This window comes from Bos mutus, chromosome X, assembly GCF_027580195.1.
Source record: "Bos mutus isolate GX-2022 chromosome X, NWIPB_WYAK_1.1, whole genome shotgun sequence".
NCBI classification, from domain to species: Eukaryota; Metazoa; Chordata; class Mammalia; order Artiodactyla; family Bovidae; genus Bos; species Bos mutus.
This window is the reverse complement of record NC_091646.1, coordinates 79,144,979-79,159,600: the sequence shown is the minus strand read 5'-3', so window position 1 is coordinate 79,159,600 and position 14,622 is coordinate 79,144,979. Positions and strand designations below refer to the sequence as shown.

At 45.2% G+C, this 14,622-nt stretch overlaps 1 protein-coding gene across 3 annotated transcripts in view; it reads left to right on the top strand.

Moving 5' to 3' along the window:
- Positions 1–229: 229 nt before the first annotated feature.
- The window catches only part of SHROOM4 (shroom family member 4), a 268,730-nt gene continuing 254,337 nt past the window's right edge, over positions 230–14,622 (top strand). Inside the window, exons 1-2 of one of the 3 annotated variants that reach the window (XM_070366164.1) lie at positions 323–429; positions 3,473–3,564. Coding sequence is in view for 2 of the 3 variants with exons in the window: in XM_070366161.1 (XP_070222262.1) it covers positions 313–429 (117 nt within the window). In the remaining variant the exon portion in view is untranslated. Of the gene's footprint in view, positions 430–3,472; positions 3,577–14,622 lie in introns of those variants that run through there. The other 2 variants (XM_070366161.1, XM_070366162.1) reach the window with 2 other exon arrangements.

Sequence of the window (14,622 nt, the reverse complement as noted above, 5' to 3'; positions counted from 1 at the left end):
TCTTATAGGCGAGGTCCCACTGACTGACCCTCCCCATTGCTCCGTTTTCTTGTCCATTACGCACTATCCTTCCGCCTCTCCTTTTCTTTTCTTTTTTCCTCCTTCTCCTCCCCCCTCCCCCTCTCTCCAGCTCCGTGTCATTTCCTCCTTGCGCTCTCTCTCTGCCCGAGCGTCTCCAGCCAGGAGAGTAGGCGGAGCTGGGCGGTGAGGGGTGGCGTAGCGCTGGAGGGCGATGGTGGCGGAGCCGCTGGGGGCGGAGGCAACGTAGCCCCCGCAGAAAAGGAGTCCCGCCGCGACTGAGCCGAGCGGAGGATGGAGAACCGGCCTGGGTCCTTCCAGTACGTCCCTGTGCAGCTGCAAGGGGGGGCGCCCTGGGGCTTCACCCTTAAGGGGGGTCTGGAACATTGCGAACCGCTCACGGTGTCTAAGGTAAGAACTGGCTGCTCTGTCTGAGCAGTGCCCAACTTTGAATGGGCGAGCGGGTGTTCAGGCTGCCGCGGGACGCGGCCCTCAGACCAACTTTGAAACTTGGCCGGAGTTGGGGATGAAAGCCCGCTCCCCCCGTCTCCCCCCACCATGGAGCATTAGCTGCACTGGGGGTCTGGCCACCAGCCCCGGCGCAGACACTCCTTCGGGGTGGCGGGAGCGCGGGATGAGAGTGCGGCCGGTCCGAGGCTAGAGTCCCGCGCGCAGACACCCCCGAGAGGGCTCGGGGGCCGCTTCTGCTCCCCAACGTCTGGCGGCTTGCTTCCCTCCGTTGGAGCTGGAGGAAGTGGTAGCTGTTGGGAGTTGCTCCTTGGAAGTTCCCGCGCCCTTGTGGCACAGCGAGGGGCTGGAGGGACAGGCAAGGCGGCTTGGCAGCTTTCTTTGCGGTGTCTGCTCCTGGATCGACCGCCAGGCCATCCCGCCTGGGCAGATTACTGGGCGAGGGTCCGGTGTGGGAACAGAGATGAGGCGTCGGTGGCTTTCGTCAGCCTCACTTCCCACGGCCGGACGCGCGCACATCCATTCAGCCGGCGGGGCGTTGCGGCTTGGGCTCGGCCTTTCCTTCCCACCAGAGTCCTGCCCCAGCGCCGGCGAGATTTCCTGCACGTTGAGGAGCGTGGAGGAAACTTTTGCGCCATGGAGCGCAGCTGTGTTGGAGCTGCCGCCGCTGCCGCCAGAGTTTGTTTGTTTTAGGAGGCTGTGGTCTGCTGGAAGCCAAGTTGCAGCTGAGGACAGGGGAGAGGTGCTCTCCCGAGCTTTCCAGAACCCCCCTGAGCAAGCCACCCCCGAGTAGGGGTGAGGGTAGTGGGTGGGGGCCGCCGGGGCTGTAACTAGGAAGAGAGATTTGCAGGACGACTCACCTTGAGGCACCAGATGGCCAAGGGAGTGAACTTCACGAACTTTATTCTGATTTTTTTGTTTGTTTTAAGATTGTTTTTGTTTCTCTGAAAAGCCCTTCCCCTTCCAACCCGCTCAAATTGCAGTTGAGGTGGAAAACGTGAATTTGTGCTGGAGACAGAAAGATGTGGTTTCTCTGTGGGTAACAAATGTCACTTTATTGTTTTAGCTTCTTAACGTAGGTCACATCTCAGGAGAGGGAGGCGAATGCCCCCCGCCACACCCCTGCAGAAACCTGTGCCCTTTTGCCAGGCACCAAATTGCTGGTTAACTTATTAGTGTAGGGGGTTCTTCAGGCCTTGAGGCCACACTCTTAGCAATCCTGGGGAGTTGTCACGGGGTGTGCCTATCACCTTGAGCTGCCTGAGGTATGCTGAGGCAAAACTTTGAGGAGCTGTCAGGGAAAACTGAAATCTTTAGCTTCTCCAAACACCTATAACAGCCTATAAAGGCACCCCTTTTCCTCATACTAGTCATTTATTTCTAACCAGCCTAAGATGACTTTGTCACCTACTGGCATGTCACCCCCCACTCCAGTATTCTCTGGAGGGAGTAATAAGCCTTTTTTTTTTTTTAATTTGAACAGTCTCAAACAACCCCTTTGAGGAGGGGAATCCTGGCCTTCAGGACTTTCTTCTAATCAAACTCCTCCTCTCCCTCCATTCCACCAAGGTCAGAACAGTCTATGTAGCCCTCCATGGTCTGGCAGTTCCTCCCTTTCTTTCCTCCCTTTCCTGACACTACTTGCAGACTTCCCAGTCTGCCCAGACAACCTGCCTTGGAGAGGTCATTCTCCACCTCTGCCCAGGGCTCACCCATCCTAAGAGGCACCACAGAGAGTGGTTGCTGCTGTGCCCTGGGTTGTTTTGTGAGCCAGCACAAACATGGCAGGGGGTGTTACTAAGCACAGGGCAGCCAACAATTTGTGGTCTACCTGGGGGATTATTTGAGGGTAGATGAGGCTTTCCTTGGCCAAGCTGTTGAGGAAGTGACTCGTGTGTTGAGAGGCAGGGTGCCTTTTACTGATTCCCTTTCTGCTGAAGGTACGCTTGACCCCTGTTATATATGAAGGGTCATTATTACACATATTTGGTTATGCAGGGGGTAAAATCATTTCTCCCATATATTCCAAATGGCTTGAATCCTTACAGTAAAAGCCAGCTATATATATAACCTAGCTTGTTGTTGTTGTTTAGTGGCTAAGTTTTGTCTGACTCTTGCACCCCCATGGACTGTAGCCCCCCAGGCTCCTCTGTCCATGAGATTTCCCAGGCAAGAATACTGGAATGGGTTGCCATTTCCTTCTCCAGGGATAAAACCCATGTCTCCTACATTGGCAGGTGGATTCTTTTCACTGAGCCACCTGGGAAGCCCATATAACCTGGTTGTGTGTTACTCGGTCATGTCTGATTCTCTGTGACCTTACGGACTGTAGCCTGCCAGGCTCCTCTGTCCATGGGATTCTCCAGGCAAGAATACTGGAGTGGTTTGCTATTTTCTTCTCTAGGGGATCTTCACAATCCAGGGATCGCATTACAGGCAAATTATTTACTGTGTGAGCCACCAGGGAAGCCCATATAACCTGGTTAGCCCTATATTTAAAGGGGCCATGGCAGTTTTGTAAAGTTCAGTGGTTACCTGTATTTTTTTTTCTTGCCTAGATAGTATGTGGCATAGTTCATTAATCCCCTTTTAATTTTCCTCCCTTTATGCTTCAGAACGATACAGCTTTCTTCTTGGAAATAGACTCAGTCTGCACACGTTGGTGGGGATGGGATAGAAGGGTATAGAAAGAGAACTGTATTGGCAGATTGAAAACTTGGGTTCTAATTCTTGCTCTGCCATTCACTAGCACCAGGATCCTGGGTACTTCACTTGCCCTCCCTGGGTTTAGATGTCTCCATGTCTACTGTGAGGTTCAAGTCTTTAAGTAAGACTGTGACAGTCTAGTAGCCAGTCTTTTCTGCTGTGCTAGCTTTGACCCTTTTCATCCTAGAAGGGTTTCTGACTGAGGAAGATGACACTTTGTTCTATTTGCACGCAGTGTTACTGTTTTATAGTGTATTTCCACATCTCTTTTTTTCATTAGCCTTCTACAGCCACCAGGTGAGACAGTCAAGGAAGGTTGTGGAGAAACTGATGGAAAAACTGAGGCTGTGATGCACTGACTGGCATGCATAGGTATGTCATATGGTGAGTCAGTGGTAGGCTCCAAATCTATCATATGTTCTACTACTTGGAGAATTTCTTTGTTAAAAATTTTTATTTTTCATTGAAGTACAGTTGATTTGGGGCTTCACAGGTGGTGCTAGTGGTAAAGAATCCTCCTGCAATGCAGGAGACACAACAGACGTGGGTTTGATCCTTGGGTCAGGAAGATTCCCTAGAGTAAGAAATGGCAACCCACTGCAGTATTCTTGCCTGAGAAATCCCATGGTCAGAGGAGCCTGGCAGGCTGCAGTCCATGGGGTCTCAAAGAGTCAGACACGACTGAACACTCTGCAATAGTATAGTATAGTTGATTTACAATTTTGTGTTAGTTTCAGGTATACAGCATAGTGATTCTTTTGTTTTAGGTTATATTCCATTATAGATTATTACAACATAATGAGCATAATTCCCTGTGCTATATAGTACATCCTTGTAGCTTATCTATTTTATGTATAGTAGTTTGTATCTGTTAGTCTCGTACTCCTAATTTGCCCCCACCTCCCTATCCACTTTGGTAACCATGAGTTTGTTCTCTGTGTCTGTCAGTTTGTTTCTGTTTTGTATATAAATTCATTTGTATTATTTTTTAGATTCCACATATATATGATATATAGTATTTGCTTTTGACTATTTCACTAAGCATAATAGTCTCTAGGTCCATGCATGTAGCTGCAAATGGCAATATATCATTCTTTTTTATGGCTGAATAGTATTGCATGCGCGCGCGCGCGCGCACACACACACACACACACACACACACACACACACCACATCTTTATCCATTTACCTGTTGATGGAAACTTGGGTTGCTTCCATATTTGGCTATTGTAAATAGTGGTGCTATGAACACTGGTGTGTGTGTATCTTTTCGAATTAATTTTTGTTTTTTCCAGCTGTATACCCAGGATTGAAATTGCTGGGTTATATGGTAGTTCTATTTTTAGTTTTTAAAGGATCCTCTATGCTATTTTCCATAGTGGCTACACAGATTTACATTCTCACCAACAGGGTACAAGGGTTCCCTTTTCTCCACACCCTCTACTTGGAGAGTTTCTTGATTTTTCTGGTGGTACTGCAGTTTGTGAAGAGACATGGGGCAATACCACTGAGGAGTGTATTCAGTCTTGGCAGCCTCCCACCCCATTGACCCTTTGCATGCCAGCCTGTGGTTCCATAGTAGGTGAGGACTGGGATGCAGACACTCCCTGGTGGAGTCTAGGCTCGGGAAATAGGAGAGGACTGTTTTGGTCACTCCAATCCACTTATGATGATCTCAGGTCAGGCAGATACAGAGGTAAGGTACCAGAACCATGGTGAGAAATATTGGAGAACTTCCTTTGGTGTCATGGGAAAAAACCCAAAAGAAATTTGGATCTGGTGTGGCATATATGCTTGGAGATAGCTTGTGGAACAGGTGGAGACATCTTGGGAGTGGAGGAGTTTGAGGAAATGTGATAAGTGGGAAAAGAGTGCATAGAGTGTGAAAGTATATTTCATAATTGTTATGGGGGAACATTTGGATCAGGAAATGATCAAGTTGAGGAAGTCATCAATTTCTATATGCTCCAGTGATATCCCTGAAGGAGGGAATCACCTGTCAAAGTTGTGGAGACTGATATAGTCTTAACTTCTCTTCACTTCTTTTAACAGTTAAGTGACAAAGAAGAAATGTTTAAAAAAAGACAAACAGCAACCCCTCCCCCTAACAACTATTATTATTGATTATCCTGGACATTAAGGAATGGTTTGTGATTTCCTCATACATTGTGGTGTTTCTAAAGAAACATGACCCACTAGAGAATTGGGCCCATGCCTTTGATTAGCATCTTATACCTTATTGACCCAGGGAGCCTGTCTGAAAGAAGTGGAGATTCTCTTCTAATCAGATTTGACTATTTGGGCTGTTTGCTACCTAGGGCTCTCCCTTTGCCCCCTCTACAGTGTAGACAGTCATCCATGAATTAGGCTCCATGTGCTGGAAAGGTCCACTTTGGGGGATGGGTGACCTTTTCAAGGTTCTGGTGCCAGTGATTATGCATCAAATAGGGCTTCTCAGAGGTCTCAGAGATTCAAACTGTATCCTCCTGTGGTGTGTGTATGTGAAAGAGAGAGAGAGAGTTACTAAGCTGTATTGTAAGATTCCTATACTCATTTTGAGTTCTTGGAAATGTGCCCTGAGGTTGGCTGAGGGTGGAGACCAGTGGGGGATGTAGGAAAAGGAGGAGGAGGAGAATTGGGGAGGAGGACAAGACATGGCAGAAACAGACTCATCCTATGTATTTGCCATCTTCCTGGTCCATTTTTGTGACAGTCTCTATCTGGCACAGTAATGGAAGTGGCCACTAGTTACTTACTGTTCTGAAACAAAGTAGGGTCAGGTGGGGCAGTAGCCTGGAGGAAAAAGAAGTTTCACCTCCTCCGCTTAGTGTGCACTGATGTATTATTTTATCCTCTTTGGACCCAAGATTTCTATATGCAACATGGGGATAGCCATACCTGCGCCATCTTTATTAGCACAGATGAGGTGAGAATAAATTGGGCAAACCTTAATACTGTGTGGCATCCTTAGCCTAGGAAGAGGGCAGGGCATGCTCTTTAAGTTTTTAGTCTCTCCTTCATCCCCACTGAAGCACACAAAGTGGCAGCCGAGATTTCAAGAGGATGCGGATCAAGTCAGATTGAGGCCTGGCTGCGATTTGGCTGCAACTTTGAGTTCTTGTTGGGTGCACAGGTAGTGTTATGTGAGAAGTGATAGTTCTGTGAAACCTTCTTAGTTACGTTGCAGGCCAGGACCACCCCCAGACCAGGACTTGGCATTCACAAAGGGACCTTCATGAGGTCTGCTTCTTTGTGAGCTTAGTACACCCTGGTTACTTAGATGAATCCCTTCCTCATCTCTGCTTCTAGAATCAACAAAGATGTCTACTGCCTCAGCTCCCCAACTGCTCCTCTCTCTCAGAAAGTAGGCTTTTGGGTACATGGGGTAGGAATCCATCCAAAGGAAAACAAATCAGGTTGGTGAAAAGTAGTAAAGCAAAGAAAGTGGGTGATATGTCTGCTAACCTTTGGCTGAGCTTTGGCTACACACTGCTTTGGGGCCTGCTGGGCTGTTATAATACAACTGGTAACCTATTGTGATCCACACGTGTGCTCCCTGAAGTGAAAAAAAGGCCAAGCCTGTTAGAGGCTTTTCCTTCTCTAAAACCTCAGACAGAGAAAATTCAGCTCCAGCTGGAAGACACTTGAACATTGCCTTTAAACAGAATTCAAATGATTTTGCCTCATGCTCTCTCCTATCTCCTCCTAGGACTTGTTTTTAAGAGAAAAGAGAAACTCAGATTTGAGGTTGGTGTTTATGGAATGATTATCTAGAGGGAACATCACAGTTTTTATAGTTAGGCTCCTTCAGAACGAGAGGGCAAAAAGATGCTGACCTGTCTAAGAAAAGTTAATGAAGAACAGCAGAGATTAAGTCAAGGGCTACCCTCACTAGCCACACACTCTCCTGCACCCCCACCAAAGGGCAGACTAAACTGAGGCCTACTAACTGAATACTGTTCTTTGAGGTGGCTGGAATCACAGATTCTCAAAGTGAGGCGGGTTTTGTGGAAGTCACCTGGTCTCAATTGATCCATGAGTCTCCTATGCAGTATCCCTGAGCTTGTTCTCCTCTGGTCATGGGGGAGCTCATTTCCTTCTTAGCCAGTCCTATTCAGTGTTTAAAAAAAAAAAAAAAAAAACAAAGGTTTTGACTGTAGACAGCTTTTTCTCATGTCAGGCTGCAATCATTCTCCATCTGCCTACTCTCTGTGGGTTCTAGTTTTGCCTTCTGAGACCACAAAGAGCAAGTTATCTGACTTAGGACAACCTTTGGGAGGTCTGAAGACAAAGACTATGTCCCTTTGTCTCAGTTTTCTAGGCTAAAGAGCCTTAGCTCTTTTAGCTGTTCTCTATGGGATCTGAGATCCAGCCTCCTGCTCCCACTCTGGATACACTCCAGCCTGGCCATATTCCTCTTGAGTTAGGGAGCCCACAGCTGAATGCAGTAAGTGAGGAGCGTCTGACTGAAGTTGAGTAGGACCATTCTTTAAAACAACTGAAGACTACTTTGGTTCTTTCTGGCATCCATGCCATATGAAGACTCTGTATCAAGCAAAGTGTTCTAGTGGAAGTATCTATGCTGCTGCTAAGCGACACCTGTCCAAGGCCTCTACATAGGCACCTACATGGGGACAACTACGTAAGAGATTTGGGAGGGGCACATCTCTCACTGTGTATTTAGAATTGTCCCTAGCCCTGTCCCTAGCCCAGGTCAGCCTTAGAAAAAGTGTTCTAAGGGACATGATAGAGAAGGCATAAGCCCTGACTTCCAGGAGCATATATGTTTCTACAAAGAGTTACAGCCAAGGAATTTGTATAATAGAAGAAGGAAGTGGTATTTGGTCAAAAATCAGACCTCCAGAACATCAGATTGTTTGATCTTTAACCAGTTGCTGGCTTTGAATTTGTAGGAATAAACTCTATGAACTTAATTTTCCCCTTGTGGAACAAATAGGTGTGTTTGAGATTGAAGATGCTGACCGTACGTGACATACAAGAAGCCTCCAATTTACAGAAACCCTGGGTAGGAATTTAGACACGGCAGTCTCTAACCCTGTTAGGTTTTTATTTCTGTGCACATTGTCATTGGCACTGGTTGCAAATCTGCTATTGTTGCTGCTATTCCTCTGTTCTGAGGTCTTCTGGCTGTACCTGGAATACCCAGGGGAGTCACTCCTGCTGAAGGTCTTGCATCCACAGTCTCGTTGCCGCCCCTTCTCCATGTCCTCACATCTACCAGATTGTCACCTGAGTTGAGCAAATGTCTTTTCTTGGTACTAAACTCCTGATGGGGGAGTGTATTGAAATGGAGCTTAATCCTCATTATCACTGAAGGATGAGAGGCTTGGAGAAGAGAGTTAAAGTCTAGGAAACATGTCCCTCTAACACAGTTATTGATAGTTGCCACGTTCAGAACATTTCTGGAGAGGGCTCTTTGGTCCAGAGTATATCCTTGATGAAATCACAGAACCTAACCACCATTTTATAATATTCTATCTACAGGGAACTGCATTCAAATCTCCAAATAAGCTTGCTTATTTACAATTTTAGTCTGTCTACAGGGAACTGCATTCAGAATTTCAAATAAGCTTGCTTATTTACAAAGGTAATCTTGAAAAACAATGTGGAAGTCAGGGGTAACAAGTGCTCTAGGTATTTCTGTCACACAGATCTAAGTGGGTTTGGGGTTTCTACTACTCTCACTGCCCAGGTGCTCATAGCCTTCGTGCTGGGGCCAGGATTTGTGTGTACATGCAGTGTTTGCATTGTTAAATCTCTCTGAAACTGAACTTCACAGGTTTACCTGAGTTATCTTGTAATCAGCAAGTGACCCTTTTTTATTAGTTATGTGGGTACCTAGATCACTTTCACTGTTTCTGTGGGGGCAGTTCTTTGTTTCCTGATGCTTCCCTGAAATACCTGCTTTAGACAGACTTCAAATAAGTCATTAATGAAAAAGTTGAGGTATTATATTTCCCTGCTAAAGAGTGTGCTGTAAGAACTGGGAATGGGATAGATGTTTGTCTCTTCACACCCCTTCACCCCATCTAGTATAAACAGGCCAAATGGAAAGATTGTCTTAGGCATTAGTTTTCCAAGGGATGATTTGTTCTTCCTCACATCACACTGGCATGTTTGCTTGGGCACATAGCCATCCTGGCTGGGCACCAAAATTGCAAAGATCAAGATGACTTGGTTTCTCAGAGACTAACTGCCCCCACCCCCGCAAGCCCCACTTTGACTTCATCTCTACTCCCTCCTCTTTCAGTGAAAGTCCATGACTGTGCCATGCCACAGAACGAACACTGCTTGGTAGCAACAGAGACACATTTTCCATGCATCTAGGCTACCCTTCTTTCATGTCCGGCCTTTGGTTTGCAGTCCCCACCTCCAGCACCAAGTTGCTTGAGGCCTACATGTGGGACTGTCTCACTCAAGTGCCACTGCTTCTTTGTTCATTCATTGGCTTCCCTGCTCACTGTCCAAAACCCAGCTTTTTTTTTTTTTTTTTTTTTTTTTTTGGTCACAGTGGGCCCTTCTAGTCTGCTGTACCAGCTCTGTCCCTCTTGGCTCAGCCATGCATCTGGTGTGTGTGGGGGGAGGGGAGAGAAGTTCAGCATTAAGGCTGATAAAGTTTGACAACACTCAGCAAATTGGTAGCTGGGTCAGGGGGAACTTTTCTCACGCTGTGTCTCTATCCTGTTTCAGTGGAGGACCAGACCTCTGTTCCATTCCTGATACTCTCTTATCAACTCACTGAGTAATCTTGGCATGTTACTTCACCTCTCTGTACTCTCCTGTTTCTTCTCAGCCTCTCTGTGGGGCAAGCTTCTGCCTTATTGAAGGGATGCTATGGGCTCCAGGATCTTCTCTCAGAGTTTAGGCTGTGGAGGTGTTAAGGCTGACTGACATTAGGCAGTTCATCCAGGGCTTTGCGCTCCTCTACACTCCTACTTCCTATCTTTCCACAAATGGCTGTTTCCTGGTATGTTCTCAGGGACGACATGTCTCATGGTCTGTTAACTTTCACTCAAGTCTTTTAATGTTACATCTGTGAGGAATGCAGGAGGTGGGACTAATTTGACAGGATCAACGGTTAAGCCCAGTGATGGACAGACTCTTTGTGGTGTCTTCTGGCTTCCACTCTAATGCCACTTAGCAGATTCCCAGCTGTATGGTCTTCTCTCTTCCTGAGTCCCTGGCAGGGAAGTTTTGAGTGGTTCTCCTATACTGCCTTTCATGGTCCATCAGAAATTAATTTTTCTTTGGGGGGAGGACGTTGGGGGTAAGATGAGGTAAAGCTGGGAGGAAAGCTGGTTCAACTAGTTATTCTGGAAAGGTGTTAGAGTCTCATGGCTTCTGCCCCATCTTTGCTTATGAGAGGATGACAAGCTAAAGCCTTGTCTTTGTTGGGCTGCCTTGTTGCTTTCCATTTATGTGTGTATGTGTGTGTGTTTAATATAAGTGAAAGCTCCTCTACAAACTTCTGTAGGTAGGCTGTTTTTGATGTCATCTTATCTGACTGAGAGGGTGACTGATGACATTTTGGAGCCTCGGAGGTAACTATGAGGTCTTGACTCGCATGTTCTTTGAAGGACTTGACTGAGAGTTTGGAGCTCTGTGTTAATTAGAAATTGTAATCAGGGAGTAGCAAGGCAACAGGCAGAAAGTGGACCAGGCAAGAATCTGGATGCACTACTTGTGTGCTTGTGCCTCACTGGATGGAGGGAATGCTATTTGGTTGTGTCTCAGCAACCTCTTGAAACAAAATGGGCAATCCAGGCCTAGTATGATAGGATAGGAGACGTAGTGGACCTGCTGTGTGGGAAATACTGGTACTTTTAGGAGTTTTACGTATATTCTTATCTAATTTTACAATAACTCTTTGAGGTAGATATTGATCTCCCCATAAGTGATAGACTCCACATGGATAAACTGACCTTCAAATTGACTTCTGTCTGACTCCACATCCCAAGCTATTTTCATAAGTAAAAGAAAGAGAAGAAGAACTAGGTAAGAGTATGATGGGGGAAGCTGGGAAAAGAGAGAAAGAAAAATTAAAGAAATGTAATCTGCTGCAAAAACTGGTAATGTTACCGATATATGCCCCTCAGGGGTCAGGGTCAAAGGAAAGGTATTGTTTTATTTTGTTCTAAATCTCAAATCAGGGTAAGAAGTATAAGCTTGGATTCAGAAGACCCTAAGTTCAGTCTTCGATTTGCCATTCAATATTTGTGCATCAATGGGCATGTCATTTTCCTTTCTGTGTCTCCATTTCCTCACCTGCAAAACAAAATAATAAAATTCACACTTTTTTCCAGTAGGGAGGGAGATTGAGTTTATCCTTTTTTTTTTTTTTTTGAGTTTATCCTTTACCTCATATAAATACTAGATGTGTATGCGATTTAAGAAGAAAGGAAAAGCATTCCACAGATGTCCCTTATTAAACAGAAATTTTCTTAGGGGAATTCTGAACTTAAACAATGAAGTGTATGAAGTTACCAAATCTTTGGAAGTTGTATGAAATGGCAGGACATCTTTAATGCAATGTTTGCTGCTGGCAGACATTGGAATACCAGACATGATTTCTGGCTAATGTTTGAAGAGACAGCAGTTTGAAAGGTGATGCTAAGCCTTGTTTGGCTCCTACCTAAGAGCTCTCAATTAAGCCTCCAATCAATCAATCAGTCCGCCAGTCAACACATATTTGTTGAGTACTTTGTAAAGTGCTAGAGAATACAAGAGAGAGTCACCATGGAAGACCTGTTCCATAGAAATGACTGTTTTGTTGAAGAGGAACATTACTGCAAGCCTAGGGAACAAAAACCTTACTTTAAGTGCTGAAACCATGGGCTAGGTTCTAAGAGCAACATTTTCAAAAACTTTATTGAAGTATAGTTGATTTACGATGTGTTAATTTCTACTGTACAGCAAAGTGATTCAGTTGTATGTATACATACATTCTTTTCATATTCTTTTCCATTATGGTTTATCACAGGATATTGATTATAGTTCCCTGTGCTATACAGTAGAAGCTTGTTGTTTATCCATTCTGTATATAATAGCTTGCATCTGTTCCCCACCCACCTCCTCCTTGGCAACCACAAGTCTGTTCTCTATGTCTGTAGGTAAGAGCAACATTTGTTCAGTGAGAAGAGATTTCATTGTAGGCTGATGTGGTTGGAAGCTTTGTGGAAAAAGGAAGAATTGAAGCTAGGTCTTGAGGGCTATATAGGATTTAGGTAGGCTGGGGAGGAAGAAAGGCATTCATTCTAGTTAGTACAAGTGCTGCATGTTCTAAGGACACAGACAAGTGACAGGCTGGTTGGTTCACCCTACAGTGAACTAACAGTATGAGCTCCTCAAGATCTGGGTATGTGTGGTTTGTTCATTTATTCACTTGTTAAAGCATCACTATGAACAAAGCTAGTGGAGGTGATGGAATTCCAGTTGAGCTGTTTCAAATCCTGAAAGATGATGCTGTGAAAGTGTTGCACTAAATATGCCAGCAAATTTGGAAAACTCAGCAGTGGCCATAGGACTGGAAAAGGTCAGTTTTCATTCCAATCCCAAAGAAAGGCAATGCCAAAGAATGCTCAAACTAACACACAATTGCACTCATTTCCCATGCTAGTAAAGTAATGCTCAAAGTTCTCCAAGCCAGGCTTCAGCAATATGTGAACTGTGAACTTCCAGATGTTCAAACTGGTTTTAGAAAAGGTAGAGGAACCAGGCATCAAATTGCCAACATCTGCTGGATCATCGAAAAAGCAAGAAAGTTCCAGAAAAACAGCTATATCTGCTTTATTGACTATGCCAAAGCCTTTGACTGTGTGGATCACAATAAACTGTGGAAAATTCTGAAAGAGATGGGAATACCAGACCACCTAACCTGCCTCTTGAGAAACCTATATGCAGAACAGGAAGCAACAGTTAGAACTGGACATGGAACAACAGACTGGTTCCAAATAGGAAAAGGAGTACATCAAGGCTATATATTGTCACCCTGCTTATTTAACTTATATGCAGAGTACATCATGAGAAACACTGGGCTGGAAGAAGCACAAGCTGGAATCAAGATTGCCGGGAAAAATATCAATAACCTCAGATATGCAGATGACACCACCCTTATGGCAGAAAGTGAAGAGGAACTAAAAAGGTGTTGATGAAAGTGAAAGAGGAGAGTGAAAAAGTTGGCTTGAAGCTCAACATTCAGAAAACTAAGATCATGGCGTCTGGTCCCATCACTTCATTGGAGATGGATGGGGAAACAGTGGAAACAGTGTCAGACTTTATTTTTGGGGGCTCCAAAATCACTGCAGATGGTGACTGCAGCCATGAAATTAAAAGACGCTTGCTCCTTGGAAGGAAAGTTATGACCAACCTAGATAGCATATTCAAAAGCAGAGATATTACTTTGCCAACAAAGGTCCATCTAGTCAAGGCTATGGTTTTCCCAGTGGTCATGTATGGATGTGAGAGCTGGACTATGAAGAAAGCTGAGCACCGAAGAATTGATGCTTTTGAACTGTGGTGTTGGAGAAGACTAAAGTCCCTTGGACTTCAAGGAGGTCCAACCAGTCCATCCTGAAGAAGATCAGTCTCTTGGAGGGACTGATGCTGAAGCTGAAACTCCAGTACTTTGGCCACCTCATGCGAAGAGTTGACTCATTTGAAAAGACCCTGATGCTGGGAGGGATTGGGGGCAGGAGGAGAAGGGGACGACAGAGGATGAGATGGCTGGATGGCATCACTGACTTGATGGACATGAGTTTGAGTGAACTCCGGGAGTTGGTGATGGACAGGGAGGCCTGGTGTGCTGCGATTCATGGGGTCGCAAAGAGTCAGACACGACTGAGTGACTGAACTGAACTGAATTCATGCATTAAATTTATCGAGTGCCTGTTGTAGGAGCTGAGCTATTCTTCCTATGGCCTGTGAAACCAGCACAGAGCCCCATAAATGCCACTTTTATTTGTTTTCTATTAATATTTTCATAGTACATATCTTGAGCCAGGCACTGGTTTTCTATCTTAATACATATTAGCTCCTTTATCAACCCCGTTTTTACAGATGAGGAAATTGAGGCACAGAGAGGTTAAATAACTTGCACACTGTCTTACTGCTTGTGTGCCTGGATAAGTGTATCAGTGGAGATATGCTTGATTGTTATCGAGTAATGAGATATAAAGGTGAATGGATTTGAGTCAGTTATTCTGAAGCACCCAGAACATCAGGCTGTGGGGTGGACTCAGGTTGGAAGTACATACCCATTTTGTTGTTTTTTTTTGGAAGACTACTGTTAATGTGTTAAAAATAAAGCACCTAACACAGTACCACAGCCGTATATGTGCTTCCACGAGGAAAGACCTACACTGAACAACTGGAGGGGGCAGTTTAAAGGATCAGTCATCTTGGCAACATGTT